This window comes from Eriocheir sinensis, unplaced genomic scaffold (genome assembly GCF_024679095.1).
Source record: "Eriocheir sinensis breed Jianghai 21 unplaced genomic scaffold, ASM2467909v1 Scaffold618, whole genome shotgun sequence".
In the NCBI taxonomy this organism is placed as follows: Eukaryota; Metazoa; Arthropoda; class Malacostraca; order Decapoda; family Varunidae; genus Eriocheir; species Eriocheir sinensis.
In genome coordinates this window covers 195,941-219,442 of record NW_026111963.1, presented here as the reverse complement: position 1 = coordinate 219,442, position 23,502 = coordinate 195,941, and the positions used below count along the sequence as shown (strand labels likewise).

The following is a 23,502-nucleotide window of genomic DNA, read 5'->3' as shown; positions in this document are numbered from 1 at the left end:
AAAATCCTGAGCTGACTTTGCTTTTTAGAGAATGCAAGAGGATTTTCAATATCAGTTTTGATTAAAAATATGCATCTTTAACCCCTTGACTGCAAATTTCCTACCAGAAGACCTCACCAAGCTACAGGAATGGAACAAAAAGTGGCTGCTACAATAATGAAAAAAAATGGCAACAGGAATGGAACAAAAAGTAGCTGCTACAATAATGAAGAAAAATATAAAGTCCTGCACCTTGGGAGGGAATATCCAGCACACCAATACCACATGGGAAACACTCCACTATCCACCACAGAGCCAGAGAAAGACCTGGTAGTACATGTTTTCATGGTACCAATGAAACCAAATACATGCCCATCGCAGCGGACGGGTTAAAGATGCTTTATACCATAAGTTTTCCCAAGGATAATTTCCAAAAAAGCTCAAGGCTTCTCACCTGGACATTGAAGTGTTCCTCGGGATGCTCTCAGGCGACGGTGGCCTGCTGCTGTGCAGCCTTCATGGAGAGACTCATCGTCACTGCTGAGGGCGCTGTCCTGCCCCGCGCTGACCTCTGTGAGTCTGCTCCCAGGCAGGCGGCAACCTTGGAAACATTTATAAAGAATAAGAAGAGGCGACACTGGCCACACTTATAACTACCATGTCTGTTTTGTTTATATTCCCTGCCTGTTCCCTTGTCAGTAATCTGTCAGCTGCAACACTTACCAGCATCTTGGTCCACCTGGGCACTCTGAGCCTGTGTCCGCACCACTGCACAGCCTTCAGACACCAGTACCAGCACAAGATCTTGTGTCAGCTAGTCTTTGGGTGTCTCAGGAGGCCGCTTGCCTTCAGCCGGGGCACCAGGCCGCCCAGCACTCCCAGGAAGGCTCACGGCCAGCCTGCCGCTCACACAGCCTGAGAGTGAGGAAATAATCAGAATAAAAAAAAAAATAACATGGAAACAAATACCTCACATACACAGTTTCTTACTAACTAAGAGTGAATGTTCATATTCTTGTCAAAACATTCAATCATTATACCTTAGGAACACTTTGGGGTTATCCAGATGATGCACAATGATACAACTAAATATTTACTGCAATATCAGAGTGAAACATCAACCAACATGAATCAATTAGGAGGTTATCAACGGAACATGACAATGACTCCATGCGCACCCTCATGGTTGAGGCCGACCGACTCAAACTCCACCTTGGCTGATTTCCCACACATTGACCCAACAAGGCTTGCAGCGGCCGGGCCCAGCGCTGGACGGGCTCTGCAGAAGAAAGTTGAAAAACAGTGTTTGTAGAAAGAAGAAAAAAGATGCTGCAACAACCACAAGCTTCACCTCTTTGTGTCCATCAGTATACTGGAGACAAGAATGGAAACTAATTCAGTCTTGCTAAATAACTGTTGAGCAAGCCCTTCAGTTCGGCAAAGAATTGTAAAAAGAAAAAATACACTCCCAAACCCCAGTGCTTGGTCTACTTGAGGATCCTGATCACTGTACTGCTGAACAACAACCAAACATGACTTTTCATTCCTCTCACACATGACAAATTTCACATCAGGGTTACACAGTATTAATGCACATCCCATGCAAGAAAATGGCATTACATTACTATGTTTAACCCTTGACTGTGGATTTCCTACCAGAAGACCTCACCAAGCTACAGGAGTGGAACAAAGTGTCTGCTATAATTCAATGAAGAAAAATGTAAAGTCCTGCACCTTGGGAGAGGATATCCAGCACACCAATACCACATGGGAAACACTCCACTATCCACCACAGAGGCAGAGAAAGACCTGGGAGTGTATGTTACCAGGTTACCAGCGAAGGACAAATCCCTGACAATCGCAGCGGACAGGTTAACCATCAACAGTCCACTACAGGATTATGGCCTTTCCTAGGATGCTCTAACTCTCCTGTCCTGTTAGTATACTCCTCCCTGTTCAGGCTAATGCAGGCTAATTCCATTTTTCCGCCTAGTTCTCTGTCTGGCGTTAGTGTGCTCCATCCTGCCCCGGCAAATGTTCTAATTCCACCTCCACCTGGTTCTCTGTTTGGTGTTAGTGTGCTCCATCCTGCCCCGGTAAAGGTTATAATTCCACTTCTCCACCTGGTTCTCTGTCTGGTGTTAGTCTACTCAATCCTGCCCCAACAAAGGTTCTAATTCCACCTCTCCACCTGCTGGTGAAGAGGTGGATTAGATCCTTTGTTGGGGCAGGATGGAGCACACTAACTCCAGACAGAGAACCAGGTGGAGAGGTGGAATTAAACCCTTTGCCGGGGCAGGATGGAACACACTAACACCAGACAGAGAACCAGGTGGAGCGGTGGAATTATAAACTTTGCTGGGGCAGGAGCACACTAACACCTGACAGAGAACCAGGTGGAGCGGTAGAATTAGAACCCTTTGTTGGGGCACGATGGAGCACACTAACACCAGACAGAGAACCAGGTGGAGAGGTAGAGTGCAGGCGAGATTGAGGAGGCGGGGTATAAGGACACCACTGCCTACAGTAACTTTCGGTAATGTACAATCAACTCGAAATAAAATAGATGAATTAGCAGCAAACTGTGAATATATAGGGAACTACCGAGAGAGTAGCTTCATAGCATTAACCGAAACCTGGCTTGAAGACAAGGATGTTGACGAAACAGTAAATATTGATGGTTTCTTGATAGTCAGGGGAGACATGAAGGACGTGGTGAAACAGAAGGAGGAGGGGCGGCGGTGTACATAAATGAGAGATGGTGTACTCAGGTTAACATAAAGGAACATTTTTGTTGTGACGACCTGGAATATTTAGTAATATCATGTAGACCTTTTTACCTACCACGTGAATTTAATAATGTGACGATTATAACTGTATACATCCCGACTGATGCCACTGAGGCAATAGCGAGTAAGTTATCACTAAATTGTGTTAGAAAATACGAAAATGAAAATCCTGAAGGAATTATGAAAGTGTTGGGGGATTTTAACCACTGTAATTTCCAACCATATGTACCTTTGTATCAGCAAACTGTAACTTGCCCCACTAGAGATAATAATATTTAAGATAAAATGTATTGTAATGTAAGGAACGGTTATCGTTCTTATCAAAAGCCTAAATTAGGTAAATCTGGCCACAATATGGTGTTTTTGGCTCCCACATGTAAGCAAACTCTGAAATGTAAACTGTGCAAGAAAATTAAGGTGCAGGATTGGAATAATGAGCACATGGTGAGTCTTCAAGGCTGTTTTGATTGTACAGACTGGGATGTGTTGTATAGTGAGTCCAACTCTATTAGTGCAAATGTAGATGTTTTAAATTCATATATTGTACAGACTGGGATGTGTTGTATGATGAGTCCAACTCTATTAGTGCAAATGTAGATGTTTTAAATTCATATATTGTACAGACTGGGATGTGTTGTATAGTGAGTCCAACTCTATTAGTGCAAATGTAGATGTTTTAAATTCATATATTGTACAGACTGGGATGTGTTGTATAGTGAGTCCAACTCTATTAGTGCAAATGTAGATGTTTTAAATTCATATATTGTACAGACTGGGATGTGTTGTATAATAAGTCCAACTCTATTATAATGTAAATGTAGATGTTTTAAATTCATAAATTAACTTTTGTACCAACATGATTGTTCCAACTAAGGAAATTAGCATTTATCCAAATAACAAACCCTGGATAAATTCTGATATCAAAGCGTTATTGATTGAAAAGAAGAGAACTTTTATAAATGGTGACTGCATGCAAAGTAAAGTGATACAAAGCCAATTAAATAGGAAAATACTAGATGCTAAACAGTCAAATAAAGTTAAAATTGAAAACTTATTTAAGTCAAATAAGTCAAAAGATGCTTGGACAGGGGTAAACTACTGAGTGGCTCTAAAAAGAAAAGGTCATTAAAAGACCCACCAAACATGTAAATGATTTGAACTCCTTTTATGCAAGGTGTGATGCACCATTTAATACTGAATGTGAAAATATTTTGTCAATGGTTAGGGGCATCAATGTAGAACGAATAATAATAACTCGTGATGATACGATGAACTCCATGAACGTATACAATGTGGAAAAAGTGGACCTGATAAAATTGGTTCTAAACTACTAAACTTCTGTGCCGAGCAACTTGCTGATCCACTGTGTAAACTTTTCCAAGCTTCACTTGATCAGAGTACAGTACCGGATGTGTGGAAAATGTCAGAGATTATTCCAGTACCCAAAAACAACCACCCAAGGGAGTTTAATGATCTTCGACCCGTAGCCTTAACATCAATTATAATGAAATGTTTGGAGCACATTGTGAAGAGGTACATTTGTTCAAGCGTAGATCTCTTGAAAGATATTTTGCAATTTGCTTATTGTCAAGGTATGAGTGTTCAGGATGCTGGGTTAACCTTACTTCACCAAACTTACGAACATTTAGAAATCCGAAATTCACAGGTTAGAATTATATTTATAGATTTTAGCAGCGCTTTCATTACAATTCAGCCACATATTTTACTTAACAAATTACCAGAGATGAATATCAACAGTAATCTAATACTGTGGATCTATAGTTATCTTTTGCAAAGACCTCAATACACCATTTTTTTTTTTTTTTTTTTGTCGCGGCCTATTGGTGCCGGTAGGCTTCTTCCCAGTGCCCTGATGGTCAGCCCAAGGCTTCTTCCCGGTGGGGCCTGATGGTCGGCCCAGCCCGTTCTGGCGCAGGCGAGTGTTGATAGTGGCGCCATCTTGTGTTGGCCCATGCTGCCCCCCGGAACTCATCTTTCAGCCTCTCTTTGGAGAGGTTATCTAGAGCCCAGGTTGATGGGTGGTCTTCAGGCCAGCATGTGGGTAGTCTTAGGCCACTCGGCAGTGACTGAAAAACCTCAACTGTGCGGCACACTAACACCAGACAAGAGAACCAGGTGGAGAGGTGGAATTATAACCTTTGTTGGGGCAGGATGGAGCACACTAACACCAGACAAGAGAACCAGGTGGAGAGGTGGAATTATAACCTTTGCTGGGGCAGGATGGAGCACTCTAACACCAGACAAGAGAACCAGATGGAGAGGTGGGATTATAACCTTTGTTGGGGCAGGATGGAGCACACTAACACCAGACAAGAGAACCAGGTGGAGAGGTGGAATTATAACCTTTGTTGGGGCAGGATGGAGCACACTAACACCAGACAAGAGAACCAGGTGGAAGATGCTTGGACAGACCTTTATTTTGCAGTGGACTATTCATATCAGAAGACAATTTTTCTTTATACTCTTATCATCATCACGGCCATGGGTGGTGTGGTGCCAGGGTGTGTGTGGATGGCCATGGGTGGTGTGGTGCCAGGGTGGTGTGGATGACAGGGAAGATAGGGGCAGTAAGGTGTGCATGGGTGTGTGTGGATGGCCATGGGTGGTGTGGTGCCAGGATAGAGTGGATGACAGGGAAGATAGGGGCAGTAAGGTGTGCATGGGTGTGTGTGGATGTGCCAGTGAATGGTAAGGGAAGGAAAGGCAGGAGTGTGCTGGCCACGCACCATGGAGTCCCCAACTAGGCGAGTCTCGAACTCATCCTCCATGGTGTCTGCCAGCACCTGGAACCTATTGAAGGTAGTGGGGGTCAGTAAATCCTTGGTTGCCTGCTTCGGTTTGGCTCCATTCCTTACAGGTTGGAACCCGACATCCTGTGAAGCAGGAAGAGAAGCGTTAAGTGGGGCAGGCTGGAAGTTGTCCTGTGGGGCAGGCTGGGAGTTAGCCTGTGAAGCAGGCTGGGGGTTAGCCTGTGAGGCAGGCTGGGGGTCAGCCTGTGAGGCAGGCTGGCGGTTGTCCTGTGAGGCAGGCTGGGGGTTAGCCTGTGAGGCAGGCTGGGGGTTAGCCTGTGAGGCAGGCTGGGGGTTAGCCTGTAAGGCAAGCTGGGGGTTAGCCTGTGAGGCAGGCTGGGGGTTAGCCTGTGAGGCAGGCTGGGAGTTAGCCTGTGAGGCAGGCTGGGAGTCAACCTGTGAGGCAGGTAACACGTCCTCCCGTGAAGCAGGAGGGTCGTCTGGAGAGGGCACAGTCTCGGTGGAGGGCCTCTCCACCATCGATGGTGGAGTCACTGCCACATTACTTAAAACAAATTCAGTCACAGCCTTCTGAAGTTGTAATCTTTGAACGCAGAGGCGGCAAGTTCTACTCAGCTGGAAGTACTGAGCTGAGCGGGACAGACGTCACACTTACGGAGGTTCGAAGGCATTGTTAGAAATTTAAGCGAGTTAACAGTTAGGGCAAATATTAAAAGCGCTTTCGAAATAACTTAAAGTGTGACCATAAATTGAATTGGATAAAAATTGTGCATGGAAATTAGATACTGATGTGTTAGATGCCTCCAACACTGGGAGTTCGCTCCCACTGGGTCTTGAAAATGCCTCAAAGACCAATCGCTTGTCCTGAGCCTCAGTCACGAGAGAGACTTTCACAACCCGGCACTTTTCAGCAATTGTCCTTGAAGTTTTGTCCCATAGAATGGGGCCGGTGTAGTCACACAGAGCAGAGCTGGCAAAGAAAGAAAAGGAATCAGCAATTCGTTCCCACTTTCCGAAACGTCTAACCCAACTCTGCGACCCTTTCGAGGCCTGGCCGGTGGCACCTGTCACCAGGTGTTCTCCACCAACTCTAGAGAGTATCAGACGCCCTTCCTGAGAGACAAAAAAGCTGAAATATTCCTTGAGTATAAGAAAAACCCTCAGAAACTCCACCTAGAAGCCGGGAGGTACAATCTCAAATGACCCACGGAAGACATCTCTTTCAGGAGAAAACAAGAACCAGCTGTTATGCAGAATAGGGATGGGAGTACCGTCGATAGAAGGGAGGGACGGGAGCTCACACCGACAACTGGTACCCATGGAGGCTTTTTAGTGAAGAGGTCGCCACACTCCTCTACACCGCAAGCCTAAATAATTAGGCACGGTCCAGCTGACTAGGACCCTGGAACTCCAGCCATTGTCTCATAAAGAGATCCTCTGCCTGCAATCCAATCCACCACTGCTGCTGCCCAGAGGCTTCACCGTGACACTGGCACGGGAGACAGATCAGGTATTACACCTTGTCCAAGGGTGACCTGAGACTATGCAGGGCAGGGACGTCTAGTTCCTTGAGGTGAAAACACTTCACCCGCATACCAGGACCTTGAGGGACTGACTGACTGGTTCTTGTTGGTATAAGGACAGGGAGATCAGGGATGAGGGAGGGACAAAAGACAGGGGAACTGAATCCCGCAACATCCCTGACCCACACTTACTACACCACCAAAACAACGAGGGGAGTAAAGCCAAACCTTGAGGTATGCCTGGAGCACATTGATGGCCTTGTTAACCTTGGTGTGGAGTGTTTGGTGGGCCAACTCGTGGTAGAGGTGGATGGCCAAGGTGGAAAGGGCCAGCGATCTTGTCCGCCACCACCGTCACACTTTCCACTATTCAGCAGCATGTTGACCAAGTGATCCTGTGAATGCAGGTGAAAAAGGTGAATAGAGTCATGCTGTCCAGCTTTGTAATGCAAGAGTTAGCCTGCATCTTCACTCCCTGGCAGCATGTTGACCAAGTAATTATGAGTGAGGGTGAAAAATAGGAACAGAATCATGCTGTCCAGCTTTGTAACGCAAGAGTTAGCCTGCATCTTCACTCCCTGGCAGCATGTTGACCAAGTAATTATGAGTGAGGGTGAAAAATAGGAACAGAATCATGCTGTCCAGCTTTGTAACGCAAGAGTTAGCCTGCATCTTCACTCCCTGGCAGCAAGTTGACCAAGTAATCATATGTGAGGATAAAAAGGGGGAGTAGAGTCAAGCTGCCCAACTTTGTAATGCAAGAGTTAGCTGCATCTTCATTCCCTGGCATCACATTGAAGAAGTTATCATGTGAGAGTAGAATCATGCTGTCCACCTTAATAAACACATGTAGGTGCCTCCCTCTGTTTCCTGTGTAGGGGAGGTGCAGGCAATCAGGAGTACACAGCAGGAGGGGCTGCAAACACACACAATGCCTCTGTCCCTCCCCACCATGACATTACAGTAGTTTAAGGGACACACAGAGGAGGCTGAATCAAAACTATACCAGACATTATTATTATTATTATTATTATTATTATTATTATAGATCAATAAAAGGGGCATCAAGGGGAAGTAAAAACTGGTATAGACACAATCAAAGTCCCCATAATGAGCAGACACGAATATGAAAAATAAGAAATAGTTCTCAAAGACACTCAAGTGAAGAGGATAAGAAGAAAGGGACAGAAACAAACACTAACACCTCTACTCTCCTCACCTTCACGTCAGAGCAGTTCATGAGGGTGAGGTCGGGGCTGAGGGCTGCAGCACGGGCAGGGGCGGGGAGAGTGACCACAGCGGCAGCAGGGACCCAGGCAGACCCAAGGCTTCCATCTTAGGTGATTGCTGAGAAGGGGAGGAAGGAAGGTGCTGGAAAGTGTTATGAGGGGGAGTGCTGCCAGCCTCAACAGCACTAAAGGGTGTGGCTGCTGAGAAGGGAAGGAAGGAAGGTGCTGGGAGGTGTTATGAGGGGGAGTGCTGCCAGCCTCAACAGCACTAAAGGGTGTGGCTGCTGAGAAGGGGAGGAAGGAAGGTGCTGGGAGGTGTTATGAGGGGGAGTGCTGCCAGCCTCAACAGCACTAAAGGGTGTGGCTGCTGAGAAGGGTAGGAAGGAAGGTGCTGGTATGTGTTATGAGGGGGAGTGCTGCCAGCCTCAACAGCACTAAAGGGTGTGGCTGCTGAGAAGGGAAGGAAGGAAGGTGCTGGGAGGTGTTATGAGGAGTGCTAACATAAGAAGAACATAAGAACACAGGGAGACTGCAAGAGGCCGAGTGGCCTACACGGGGCAGCTCCAGAATCCCCCCACTACTCACGATGGGTGAGGAGGTGTAGTTTCAGGAGTTACAGGTAGAGGCTTGATCCTCGTCTACCTTCGGTACGGGCGTACGCTCCAGTACCCTGTCACCTTACTGCACCCACACCTCACTGCCACCTGTCATCCTCGTCCATGTAGCTATCCAGTCTACTCTTAAAACAAGCTATCGTCCCTGCACTAACTATGTGATTGCTGAGTCTAGTCCATTCCCAACCCACGATATTACTAAACCAATGCTTGATAATTCATTCATTCATTCATTTCATCGACGCCTGCTCCTAGGAGCTCCCACCAGGGGATGGCCACGGCAGAAGAGCTTCCATCTTCCTCTATCCAGACACTCCCTCCTTGCCTGCTCAAAGTTTCTCAAGGATCTTTCCCCCCTCTCCCTAATGTACTCTTGCACCCTATCCCTCCATTTCACTGGAGGTTGTCCTCAAGCATTCCCTCCTTCTATCTCGCTCACATACACCCTTCTGGTCATCTTACTCTCCTCCATTCACTCCATGTGGCCAAACCACTTTAAAGTCTGTCGCTTCACTTCTTCCACCACTCCACACTTCTTCCCTTCACCCCGTGACACATTCCAAAATGCTCGTACACACTTTCATTACTCATTCCATCCATTCTACTCACACCACAAGCACTCCTCAAATAACTCATTTCCACTGCCTGCACTCTAGACCTCTGACTTTCATTCCAGGCCCACGTTTCACTTGCATATGTGAGGGTTGGTACTATTATTGTATTTCTCAAATCCCTCTTTACCTCCATGCTCACACTTCTGCCATTCATGATTCGTCCCAAAGACCCTACCACCCTTCTTCCTTGCAATGCCCTTTCTCTTGTCTCTCACTCCGTACCACCATGCTTGCACATAACTTATCAAGATACTTAAACTCATTGACCTCCTCCATTTCTTCACCATTCAAAATATTTTGCATTCTTTTCACATTCAATTCCCACTCTCAGGGCATACAAAATCTACAACCTCACTTCTACTTTGCTCACAAACCATCACTTTACTTTTGTTGACATTTTCAGCTTTTTCCTGTTACAGACACTGTCAAAAACACTGACCAAATTTTGTAGGCCAGTCTCACTTTCTGCAATGAGCACCGTGTCATCAGCAAACAGTACTGAATTCAGTACCCACTTCCCTCCCTCATCGAACAGTCTTACTCCAACTTCTCCAACTTTGCCCTTCATTTCTCTAATGACACCATCCATATAAATATTGAATAACCATGGTGACACCCTTGTCTTAGGCCCACTTTTATCTCAAAATGTTCACTTGTTTCTCCAGTAATTTTGACACATGCAGATGCATCCTCATAGAAAGACTTTATTGCACTAAGCAGTTTTCCTCCCACCATAAATCTTTAAAACATCCCACAATGAAATCCAATCGACTCTGTCATAAGCTTATTCCAAATCCATGAAGGCAGCGTATAATTTTTTTCCTTTTGCGATTATTTTTTCTACTACCATCCTGAAGGCAAATATCTGATCCACATCCTCTTCCCTTCCTGAAGCCTCCTTGTTCTTCACTGATTTTCTCTTCTGTAAGTCTTTGCACCCTCTCTATTATGACTTTTCCATATACCTTTCCGGGTATACTCAGGAGACTTATGCCTCTATAGCTCCCACATTCCCCTCTCCTGCCCTTCCCCTTGTAAACTGGGACAATGATGGCTTTCGTCCAGTCTGCTGGCACCCCCCCTCCCATGCTACTTCACATATCTTGACCATCCATTTCACGACTTCATCTCCTCCACACTTCAACATTTCTGCTGTGATTCCATCAATTCCTGCTGCCTTTCCATTTTATAATCTTTTTATTGCCTGATTTACTTGTTCATATGTTATAGTTCTTTCCTTATATACTCCTCCTCTACCTCTACTCAAAACTGCTGCTGTTACAGCTGCTGGACGTCCATCCTCAAAATTCATTAAGTTTTTGAAATATTCTCTCCATCTCTCTTTCACAGCTTCCCCGTCTTTCAACATCTTTCCATTCTCATCCATAACTTCATTTATTTTATTTGAGGAGATATTTTCTGCATTTCTTTCGTTTTTTACTTCTTTCCAATATGATTTCCTGTTCCCTTTATATTTTTCACTTAGTCTTTTTCAAGTCTTCATCAACTCTCTTCTTACTTTCTTTTATTGCTTGTTTTAATTTCATTTTGCATTCTCTATATTTTTTTCCTTTCCCTTTTTACTTGTTCAGACACATTTCTTTCTTGAGTTTTCTTAAAAAGTTCCCTTTTCTCCTTTACTATCCTCCTTATCTCTTTTCTCCACCAGGAATTTCCTTTTCTTTTTCCATCTCTCACCACTTTCATCCCTAACACTTTTTTGTTGTAGTTACCATTATTTCTTAAAATGTTCCAAAACCTTTTTCAATATTTGTATTATCTTTTACACTTTCCCATTTTTCACTTAAGGCCTCTGCCATCTCACGGTTATACTCATCTTTTATTTATTTTTCCTGTAACTTTTCTATCTTCAATATTTCATTTTTTACTTCACCTTTCTTTCCAAACACCCACTTTTCTTTCATCTTTAACTTTGCCCGCACTGCAAGATGGTCAGATCCATCGAACATTCCTCTTACTACCTTTGTGTCACAAATTTATTTTCTAAGCCTTTCATCTACTGCCACATAATCAATCAATCCTTTTGGCTCATTATCTTCTCCCCTCCTCCATGTGTATCGGTGGATATTCTTGTGCTGAAAGAAGGTGTTCGCTAGGAACATTCCCCTCTCAGCACAGACATCCACCAGGCACTCTCCATTATCCCCCATTTTCCCACCACATCCATCACACATTCATCACCCACTTTAGCATTCATATCTCCCATCATAAAAAGTTTCCTTTCTTTCTCAAAACTCTTCAAACATGCATTCACTTCCTCCCAAAAAGCTTCCCTTTCTCTCAGTCTTCTCCTTTCACCCACACAATTCTTGATCCCTTCCAACCATAATCAGTCACACCATTCCACACTCTTTCAGACATCACAATAGCACATCCTTCCTTACTCCTGCCTCCATACTTCTCATCTATCCCCGTCCATACAACCCCCCCAGGCACACCCTCCCACGTACCCTCTCTACCATCACTCACACCAGTTCCTCGAATATGTGTTTCACTCACTCCCAACACATCCACTCTAACATTTAAAAAAATTTCAATCATCACTCTCCTCTTTTCCTCACCACCTAAACCATTCACATTAATAGACACCAGTCTCATACATTCCTTTCTCTTCTGCCGCCCTCTGGCCATCGTTCCTGCCTCTAAAAACTAGATAAAAGTATGCTTGCTAATTTCCCTCCTAAATCTATACTTTTCTAATTTAAATCCATTACTGCGAGTTCTATCCTGCTGGCTAATTCTCAGTAATTTACTTATATCGCCTTTGTTGTAACCCTTGACCCATTTGAATACTTCTATCAGATCTACCCGCACTCTTCATCTTTCTAGAGAATGTAAGTTTAGATGTTTCAGCCTATCTTGATATGAGAGGTTCCTCAGTCCCTGAATCATCTTGGTCATCCTCCTCTGAACTGATTCTAGCAAGTTGATGTCCATTCTGTAGTGTGGGCACCAAAACTGGACAGCATAATCTAAGTGTGGCCTAACTAACGCTAAATAGAGTCTGAGAATGACCTCTGCACTTTTGTTGGTTACCGTCCTGTTAATAAAACCCAATACCCTGTTAGCCCTATTCCTCGCACTAATACATTGCTTCCTTAGTTTTAGGTCAGAGATCACCAACACTCCCAGATCCCTTTCACACTTAGACCTGCCTATCGATGTGGAGTCTGAACTATACCCGTGTAATGGGTTTTGTGTTCCTACACTTAGTACGCTACACTTGGTGATATTAAAACTCATCTGCCATTTCTCTGACCAAGCTGACAGTTTGTTAAGGTCCTCCTGCAGTGCTCTAACATCCTCCCTTGTCCTAATAGTGCGACCTATTTTTGTGTCATCTGCAAATTTACCTATGTCACTAGTTATCCCATTGTCTATGTCATTGAAATAGACAATGAATAAAAGCAGGCCTAAAACTGAACCTTGATGAACCCCACTGGTAACATTACCCCATTCGGATTTTTTACCGTTAATGGTGGAAGAGGGAGTGCCAGGATGGGTTTGAGGAAGGGCTAAGGGACATGATTTTAGGATGGGTTCAAGGACAGGGTGCTAGGATGTGTTGAAGGACAGGATGGTAGGATGTGTTTTAGGATGTGTTGAAGGACAGGGTGCTAGGATGTGTTTTAGGATGTGTTGAAGGACAGGATGGTAGGATGTGTTTTAGGATGGGTTCAAGGACAGGATGGTAGGATGTGTTTTAGGACGTGCTTTAGGATGGGTTCAAGGACAGGGTGCTAGGATGTGTTTTGTTAGGAATTAGGTCAGTTAACCAGGGGATTAGACAAATTAACGATTTCCTTTATGGAACTAGTCTCGGGCCAAGAGTTCAAGCCAACTAAGAGTATCGTCTGAGCTCAAATAAGCCTTGGATGGTACTTACATACTTCGCTCATCGGCTCCCAGACCGAGACAGTATCATCGTATTCACTGCCTGAAGACTAAACACATTTACCATGAAAGGAATAACAATAGTTCAGTGTTTCCTTTCATGAAATAATAAATAATTGCCCTTGCGGCAAGGATAATTCAAAATACCCCTTCTGACCTACATGGTTGGCTTTCGGCCCACAACATCACCTGCTCTCAAGCTAACAACACCTCAGCGCTTTCGCCCCATATTACCTCGCGGCAATGCTGATTTAAACTTAGTCTCGAGGACAACAGTACTCCTCCAGAACTTACTTCAAGAGACCACTTCTTTTGAAACCCTTCGAAAGATAAGTGCCTCCTACAGTGATTACAACTAGGTATTACTATCAGGCCTGTTAGGATTATCGTTGTAACGCTGGGAGGTGCTTGTAGGGGAAAGCCAGGCACCCCTGCTGTATTAGTGGTAAGTGGTTTGTGTGTCTTTTTGTGGAGTTGTCTTGGTGTGGTTCATGTGTCTTGCGAGAAACATAAACGTTGGGTACGGTAAAGTCACTGTATCACAACAGTTTTAGGATGGGTTCAAGGACAGGGTGCTAGGATGTGTTTTAGGATGGGTTCAAGGACAGAGTGCTAGGATGTGTTTTAGGATGGGTTCAAGGACAGAGTGCCAGGATGTGTTTTAGGATGGGTTCAAGGACAGGGTGCCAGGATGTGTTTTAGGATGGGTTCAAGGACAGGGTGCTAGGATGTGTTTTAGGATGGGTTCAAGGACAGAGTGCTAGGATGTGTTTTAGGATGGGTTCAAGGACAGAGTGCTAGGATGTGTTTTAGGATGGGTTCAAGGACAGGGTGCTAGGATGTGTTTTAGGATGGGTTCAAGGACAGGGTGCTAGGATGTGTTATAGGATGGGTTCAAGGACAGAGTGCGAGGTTGTGTTTTAGGATGGGTTCAAGGACAGAGTGCCAGGATGTGTTTTAGGATGGGTTCAAGGACAGGGTGCTAGGATGTGTTTTAGGATGGGTTCAAGGACAGGGTGCTAGGATGTGTTTTAGGATGGGTTCAAGGACAGGGTGCTAGGATGTGTTTTAGGATGGGTTCAAGGACAGGGTGCTAGGATGGGTTCAAGGACAGGGTGCTAGGATGGGTTTTAGGATGGGTTCAAGGACAGGGTGCTAGGATGTGTTTTAGGATGTGTTCAAGGGCAGAGTGCTAGGATGTGTTTTAGGATGGGTTCAAGGACAGGGTGCTAGGATGTGTTTTAGGATGGGTTCAAGGACAGGGTGCTAGGATGTGTTCAAGGGCAGAGTGCTAGGATGTGTTTTAGGATGGGTTCAAGGACAGGGTGCTAGGATGTGTTTTAGGATGTGTTCAAGGACAGGGTGCTAGGATGTGTTTTAGGATGGGTTCAAGGACAGGGTGCTAGGATGTGTTTTAGGATGGGTTCAAGGACAGGGTGCTAGGATGTGTTTTAGGATGGGTTCAAGGACAGGGTGCTAGGATGTGTTTTAGGATGGGTTCAAGGACAGGGTGCTAGGATGTGTTTTAGGATGGGTTCAAGGGCAGAGTGCTAGGATGTGTTTTAGGATGGGTTCAAGGACAGGGTGCTAGGATGTGTTTTAGGATGGGTTCAAGGACAGGGTGCTAGGATGTGTTTTAGGATGGGTTCAAGGACAGGGTGCTAGGATGGGTTTTAGGATGGGTTCAAAGACAGGGTGCTAGGATGTGTTTTAGGATGGGTTCAAGGACAGGGTGCTAGGATGTGTTTTAGGATGGGTTCAAGGACAGGGTGCTAGGATGTGTTTTAGGATGGGTTCAAGGACAGAGTGCTAGGATGGGTTTTAGGATGGGTTCAAGGACAGGGTGCTAGGATGTGTTTTAGGATGGGTTCAAGGACAGGGTGCTAGGATGTGTTTTAGGATGGGTTCAAGGACAGGGTGCTAGGATGTGTTTTAGGATGGGTTGAAGGGCAGAGTGCTAGGATGTGTTTTAGGATGGGTTCAAGGACAGGGTGCTAGGATGTGTTTTAGGATGGGTTCAAGGACAGGGTGCTAGGATGTGTTTTAGGATGGGTTCAAGGACAGGGTGCTAGGATGTGTTTTAGGATGGGTTCAAAGACAGGGTGCTAGGATGTGTTTTAGGATGGGTTCAAGGACAGGGTGCTAGGATGTGTTTTAGGATGGGTTGAAGGGCAGAGTGCTAGGATGGGTTTTAGGATGGGTTCAAAGACAGGGTGCTAGGATGATTTTTAGGATTTTTTTTTTTTACAGCTAAGGAGACAGTTCAAGGGCACAAAGAAAAAAAAAAAAGCCCTCTACTCACTGCTCCTGAATAGAGGTCAAGGGAGTGTCCAAAAAGAGAGGTCAATTTCGGGAGGAGAGGTGTCCTGATACCCTCCTCTTGAAAGAGTTCAAGTCGTAGGCAGGAGGAAATACAGATGAAGGAAGATTGTTCCAGAGTTTACCAGCGCGAGGGATGAAAGAGTGAAGGAGCTGATTGATTCTTGCATAAGGGGTTTGGACAGTATAGGGATGAGCATGAGTAGAAAGTCGTGTGCAGCGGGGCCGCAGGAGGAGGGGAGGCATGCAGTTAGCAAGTTCAGAAGAGCAGTCAGCATGAAAATATCGATAGAAGATAGAAAGAGAGGCAACATGGCAGTGGAATTTGAGAGGTAGAAGACTATCAGTATGAGGAGGTGAGTTGATGAGATGAAGAGCCTTTGACTCCACACTGTCAAGAAGACCTGTGTGAGTGGACCCCCCCCCACACAAGATGCATACTCCATACGAGGGCGGACCAGGCCCCTGTATATGGACAGCAACTGTGCGGGGAAGAAGAAATGGCGGAGACAGTACAGAACGCCCAGCCTCGAGGAAGCTGATTTAGTATGAGATGAGATATGAAGTTTCCAGTTGAGATTTTGAGTTAAGGATAGACCAAGGATGTTTAGTGTTGAAGAAGGTGATAGCTGAGTGTTGTCAAAGAATAGGGGATAGTTGTTTGGAAGATTGTGTTGAGTGGAGAAACTGTGTTTTTGAGGCGTTGAAGGACACCAGGTTCCTCTTGCCCTAAGCGTTCTGTTGCCTCCAGCCTTGAATCGTTAAGTTCCTGTGGAGTGGGTCTTCTATTAAAAGAAGTTGAGTAATGCAGAGTGGAGTCATCGGCATAAGAATGGATAGGACAGTTCGTTTTGGAAAGGAGATCATCAATGAAGAACGGAAAGAGAGTGGGAGATAGGACAGAGCCCTGCGGGACACCACTGTTAATAGGTTTAGGGGAAGAACAGTGACCGTCCACCACAGCAGAAATAGAACGGTCAGAAAGGAAACTGGAGATAAAGGTACAGAGAGAAGGATAGAAACCGTAGGAGGGTAGTTTGGAAAGCAAAGATTTGTGCCAGACCCTATCAAAAGTTTTTGATATGTCCAGCGCATTAGCAAAGGTTTCACCGAAAGGGCTAGGAGAGGATGACCAAGAGTCAGTTAGGAAGGCTAGGAGATCACCAGTAGAACGCCCCTTGCGGAACCCATACTCTCACCTGGTTCTCTCACCTAGTGGGCTTCCCAGAACCCGGTAGACACAGGGCCCAAAAGGAAGCCGCACTCTGCTGATGCGCCAGCCTGACTAGTTCAGTAACCTCCGTACATACAAATACATGTGCTATAGACAGAGCTGGAATTGTGCATCATGTGCAGCAAAGTAAATAATCAATTAATAATATGTAAATGAACAAACTAAAATGTAAAAAGTCTGTCACCGAGATGAGCAGCAAGGGATGCTTTGAATGCTGAGAGTGAATTAGCTGAAACAACATGCTGGGGAAGAGAGTTCCACAGCGAAATACCTCTGACGTTGAAGAACCTCTTGCGGATCTCTAATTCAGTTCTTATGTGTGCAACCTTATACTGACGGCCTCTTGTGGTGCCCAGAGGTGGACTGACAAACATATCCTCGGGGGCAATAGCACAAAAACCGTGAAATATTTGCCAATACTTTACCATGTCATGTCGTAGCAGCCGACCATGGACAGAGTACAAGTCCAAAGCCTTCAGTCTCTGGGAATAACTTAGATACTGGCGATCAGATAGAAGGTTAGAAGTGGAAAGGTGCTTTTGAATCTTCCGGTTAAGGATTGATTCAAAAGCTTTAGATAGACAAGAAAGTAAAGCTATAGGGCGGTAGTTTGAAGGATTGGAACGGTCACCCTTCTTAGGCACAGGCTGTACAAAGGCATACTTCCAGCAGGAAGGAAAGGTAGATGTTGATAGGCAGAGACGAAAGAGTTTGACCAGGCAGGGTGTCAACACGGAAGCACAGTTTTTAAGGACAATAGGAGGCACTCCATCAGGTCCATAAGCCTTCTGAGAGTTGAGGCCAGAGAGGGCATAGAAAACATCGTTTGGAAGAATTTTAATAGCAGGCATAAAGGAGTCAGAGGGGGGATGAGTAGGAGCAATATGCCCAGAGTCGTCCAGGGTGGAGTTCTTACAGAAAGTTTGAGCGAAGACTTCAGCCTTAGAGACAGATGAGACGGCAGTGCTGCCGTCAGGGTTAAGGAGAGGAGGAAGAGGAAGAAGTGAAATTGGAGGAGATATTTTTGGCTAGATGCCAGAAATCATGGGAAGAATTAGAAGAAGCAAGATGTTGACATTTTCTATTGATAAAAGAAGTTCTGGTAAGTCGGAGAATAGATTTGGCACGATTCTGGGCTGAAATGTAAAGGTCAAAGTTAGCGGGTGTTCGAAGGCTCTGGAACCTTTTGTGAGCTGCCTCTCTATCTTTTATAGCACGAGAACAAGCGTGATTAAACCAAGGCTTTTTAGCGTGAGGAGTAGAGAAAGAACGTGGAATGTATGCCTCCATTCCAGAGACAATCACCTCCATGATGCGCTGGGCACACACAGAGGGGTCTCTATCCTGGAAGCAGTAATCATTCCACGGGAAATCGGAAAAGTACATCCTCAGGTCGTCCCACCGAGCTGAAGCAAAATGCCAGAAGCATTGACTCTTCGGTGGGTCCAGAGGATGTACAGGAGCGATAGGACAGGATACAGAAATAAGGAGGAGGAGCCCAACGGAGAGAACAGTTTGACAGAGTATGCAGAAGGATTAGACTCATTAGAGGTAAGGAAGAGGTCTTCTTAGTGTAGAATGTTAGGCCTGTCTCCAAGATGGTCAGGAATACGAGTAGGGTGCTGAACCAACTGCTCTAGGTCATTGAGGAGAGCAAAGTTGTAGGCTTGTTCACCTGGCTGGTCAGTGAAAGAGGATGAAAGCCAAAGCTGGTGGTGAACATTGAAATCTCCCAAGATGGAGATTTCAGCGAAGGGAGAGTGGGTCAAGATGTGCTCCACTTTTGAGTTCAAATAGTCAAAGAATTTTACATAGTTAGTAGAGTTAGGTGAGAGATAAACAGCACAGATGTATTTAGTAATAGAATGACAATGAAGTCTTAGCCAGATGGTAGAAAATTCTGGAGTGAAGGTCGTGGGCATGAGAGCAAGTGATGTCGTTGCGCACGTTGGCACAACATCCAGCTTTGAATTGAAATTTAGGATAGAGATAGTAGGAGGGAATAGAGTAGAGATAACTGTCAGTAGCCTCAGAAACCTGTGTTTCGGTGAGGAAGAGAAGGTGAGGTTTAGAGGAGGAGAAATGGTGTTCCAAAGAATGAAAATTAGAACGAAGACTGCGAATGTTGCAGAAATTGATAAGGAGGAGGTTTTTAGGAGTTATCAGGACGCCTCTCAAGTCGGCAGCCAGAAGGGGAGTCCTCCCTGGGGGAATTTATGGTATCCCCCCCCCAGGCGGGGACTCCCGAGGCTCTGTAATTTTTCGCCATTTTAAATTTTGAATTTTGGGAAAGGTGTGTGTGTTGTGTGAATGTTGTGTGGTGTAAAAAGAGAGGAACTGTCTTTAGAGAGCATGCTGAACTGCTCTCTGGTGTTGATGAGACAAAAGGGAAAGGATGGGTTCAAGGACAGGGTGCTAGGATGTGTTTTAGGATGGGTTCAAGGACAGGGTGCTAGGATGTGTTTTAGGATGGGTTGAAGGACAGGGTGCTAGGATGTGTTTTAGGATGGGTTCAAGGACAGGGTGCTAGGATGTGTTTTAGGATGGGTTCAAGGACAGGGTGCTAGGATGTGTTTTAGGATGGGTTCAAGGACAGGGTGCTAGGATGTGTTTTAGGATGGGTTCAAGGACAGGGTGCTAGGATGTGTTTTAGGATGGGTTCAAGGACAGGGTGCTAGGATGTGTTTTAGGATGGGTTCAAGGACAGGGTGCTAGGATGTGTTTTAGGATGGGTTCAAGGACAGGGTGCTAGGATGTGTTTTAGGATGGGTTCAAGGACAGGGTGCTAGGATGTGTTTTAGGATGGGATGAAGGACAGGATGGTAGGTAGGATGTCTCTTTGGGCAATCCTGCATCAGCTGACAACTTCCCACCTCAGTAAATTCAGGTTATAAAATTAAGATTCTTCAGAGCAATGGAATTTGTACTGACAGACTGTTACTGAATCACTACCAGCACTCTGGCACTTGTTACTTTTATGAATTTCCTGCATTTCAGAATTTGGACAACTATATTTCAGCTTACAAAATCCCCGTTAGCAAAAATAAATTTTACTGGGATTTTTCAGACCAATTCAGACTCCTGGACTTCCACGACACCAACAGCAACACTCAGGCACTCACATCCCTTACAAATCCCTGCACATCAGAATCCGGACGCCTAGATTTCAGTGTAATTTCCTCCTTAGTAAACTGAGGTAAACGTAGTGATTTCTAAGACCAGTTCAGACTAACCGACTTCACTGTCTGGGAGGCAACACTCAGCACTAACATCCAGGCCGGAGCGCTTGGTGAAGCCCCTCCTGACGAGTTGCCGTTCACCGACGCGCTCCAGCGGCAGACTGCTGAGGCCGAGGGCGTACACATGGCGGGCCAACACACAGGTCAGAGTGTGGAGGGTTTCTGCAGGGAGGAGGATAAAAGTGGCAGTTATGTTGGGCTGTTGGAGCTGCATCTTCACCAGCTACCTTCCTCTAACACTTCTGAGCTTTTATTTAATTCTTTATCATCAGTGAACTCATCCCCTGAGCCTAGAGAGAGGCATGAAAACAGCCTTCATTAAAAGCAGGCCAGCAATGCTGCATATCTAAATGATTCTTTACCTATCCAAGGGCAGACAAAGTACATCAATCAGTGACATAACAAAAGCACTGCATAAGGAGGAGTAGGAGCACTTTCTCCAGCACCCTCAGCCTGTTATCTCTTTGGCAGGAAGAGAGGCAACGTGAGGCCTGGCTCCTTACCGCCCACTCCTTGATAAGCTCATCCCTGTGGGTGAGGGAGGGCAGGGTGGTCCCAGAGCTCACCAGATATGCACACGTTAAGGTTGGCCTTAATCCACGGCACGCGGAGGGTCTGAAAGGTGCGCGCCGCAGACTTCCACATCATGCTGGACTTTTCATGTGAGGAGTTCTAGATCAGATAATCGTTTTAGGCTTGGTTACACATGATGTCGGACTTTCAACATGAGAAATTCAACCTAAGATAATCCTAGTGACTGGCAGAGCAAAAAATGTATATTGGTTACACACACACACACACACACACACAAGTTAAGCAGTGACATCAGTAATAATCACCATCATTAGAGTACTCCAGTTCCCTTGGAGAGGATAGAGTTAAACCACAAACACTTGCAGCACATTCTGAGGGTGGCAAGACACTGTGAGGAATATTACCAACAGTCATGTAACACAAAGGGGGCAGCTATGTCTTTGGCCAGTCCATAATTATACTTGTCACAAACACTTGCAGTATATTCTGAGGGTGGCAAAACAGTGACGGCCTGCCTGCATGCTTGCTGACAGCTAGTCACCACTGCTAACAAGGAGCATGTTTAAGGTGCGTCTCTTCACTCACCCGCTGACTGCACCCCATACGGTCAACTTGGGTAAGCCTCCATGTAGCTGCCCTTCCCATTCTAAGAGTTACATGAGTCGTGAGTTATGTGAGCGTCCCCGTGGCCATACAATACTTATGGTTGTGACTTTACTATATATATTCTCCATTTTTTGTATTCTATTATTTTCTATCAATATTAACCGGGCAAATAAGTTTACTCTCATAATTTAATGGTCTTCTATTTTTTATTTTATTTACAGCACAGAGAGCAACTCAAGGGCAACAAAAAGATGTAAAAAAAAAAAAATAACTGTTCCCCTCATACAGCAATAAGTCTAGAGTGGCCAACAGAGAGGTCAATTTCGGGTGGAGAAGTGTCTTGATACTCTCTTCTTGAAAGAAGTCAAGTCATAGGCAAGAGGAAATACAGACGAAGGAAGGCTGTTCCAGAGTTTACCAGTGAAGGGGATGAAAGAATGGAGATACTGGTTAACTCTTGCATAAAGGGTTTGGACAGTATAGGGACGAGCTTGAGTAGAAAGTCGTGTGCAGCGTGGCTGTGGGAGGGGGGGAGGCATGCAGTTAGCAAGTTTCGAAGAGCAGTCAGCGTGAAAATTTCGATAGAAGATAGAAAGAGTTGAAACATGGCGGCGGAATTTAAGAGGTAAAAGACTATCAACAAGAGGAGGAGAGCTGATGAGACGTAGAGCCTTAGCCTCCACTCTGTCCAGAAGAGCTGTGTGAGTGGAGCCCCCCCACACGTGAGATGCATACTCCATACGAGGGCGGACAAGACTCTTATATATGGAAAGCATCTGTGCGGGGAAGAAGAACTGGCGGAGACTGTACAGAACGCCCAACCTTGAGGAAGCTGATTTAGTGAGAGAGATGTGAAGTTTCGAGTTGAGATTTTAGTTAAGGATAGACCGAGGATATTTAGTGTTGAAGAAGGTGACAGCTGAGTGTTATTGATGAATATGGGAGAGGTGTTTGGAAGATTGTGTCGAGTTGATAGGCGGAGAAATTGAGTTTTTGAGGCATTGAAGGACACAAGGTTCCTTTTATCCCAATCAGAAATGATAGCAAGGTCTGAGGTTAAGCGTTCTGCAGCCTCCAGCCTGGAGTCATGTAATTCCTGTTGAGAGGGTCTTCTGTTGAAAGAAGTTGAATAATGCAGAGTTGAGCCATCAGCGTATGAGTGGACAGGAAAGTTTGTTATGGAAAGATCATTGATGAATAACAGGAACAGAGTGGGTGATAGGACAGAGCCCTGTGGAACACCACTGTTGATAGTTCTAGTAAGTAATGGCACCAGTCCTCTCTGCCAAGGATTAATTCTAGTTTTCCTGAAGGAGTCTCATTATGACACCCACCTCATGGCTGCCAGTTCTGTTCCACTCATCCATCATGCACTGGTAGTGAGGGCCGGCCACTGCAGGCACTCAAACATAATGAATGACCTTGATCAAGCCTATCGTTATGCTGTCCAGCTTTCTAATGCAGTGGGGTGTTGGGGGGTAGAGGAGAAGGAGTAGCTAGAATAATTTTCCAGGGTTGGTGATTTTTATTTTTTTTTTAAATCAAAGAAATAAAAAAATCATTGATTTTTTTTTTTTTAATTTTCAGATTTTTTTATTATTATTATTTTTTTTATTTATAAATATATATCCTGCTGAGTGATTTGAAAATCTCCATAGGTTACTTTAAGTTTGAGTTTAGGGCCTGTAAGTCTGAGCACAGTCAAGGATCCAGATACATACTTGTTCAGTACTTGTTTGTAGTTGGTACAGGAGCAGGTTTAGGACAGAGTTGCCTGAAGTTGTCATTTTCATGACAGAATATTATATTATTACCACAGAGAAGAATATCTACTTCTGTTACTGTTTGGTTGCTAACCTTGGTTATTATTATGATACATTGCCTGCCAAGTTAGTAAAGACTAAAGGAGGAGGATTTTGGGGGGAGCATCAATGTGTCAAAAACTGGTCCTGTCATTTCATCAAATCAGCAAAAAACTAAATCCATCAAATTTTCCAATGTTTCCATTTTGTCAAAAACAGCTTTTTACCCTTATCCCATCAGTGTAGCAACAAGTTCATATCATTTCAATGCATCAAAAATGAGAAGGCATCAATATATCAATAAATCCAGATGTTATCAAAGCATCAAATTGTT

At 44.9% G+C, this 23,502-nt stretch overlaps 1 protein-coding gene across 7 annotated transcripts in view; it reads right to left on the bottom strand.

Annotated features, from left to right (window-relative positions):
• Positions 1-588: 588 nt before the first annotated feature.
• LOC126993473 (uncharacterized) overlaps positions 589-23,502 on the bottom strand; it is a 68,879-nt gene continuing 45,965 nt past the window's right edge. Inside the window, exons 3-5 of one of the 7 annotated variants that reach the window (XM_050852615.1) lie at positions 7,291-7,457; positions 1,158-1,258; positions 589-894 (exon numbers count right to left, since the gene is read on the bottom strand). In XM_050852615.1, the coding sequence (XP_050708572.1) occupies positions 794-894; positions 1,158-1,258; positions 7,291-7,457 (369 nt within the window). In that variant the 3' untranslated portion in view covers positions 589-793. Of the gene's footprint in view, positions 895-1,157; positions 1,259-7,290; positions 7,458-8,280; positions 8,410-20,220; positions 20,389-23,502 lie in introns of those variants that run through there. The other 6 variants (XM_050852610.1, XM_050852616.1, XM_050852611.1 and 3 more) reach the window with 6 other exon arrangements.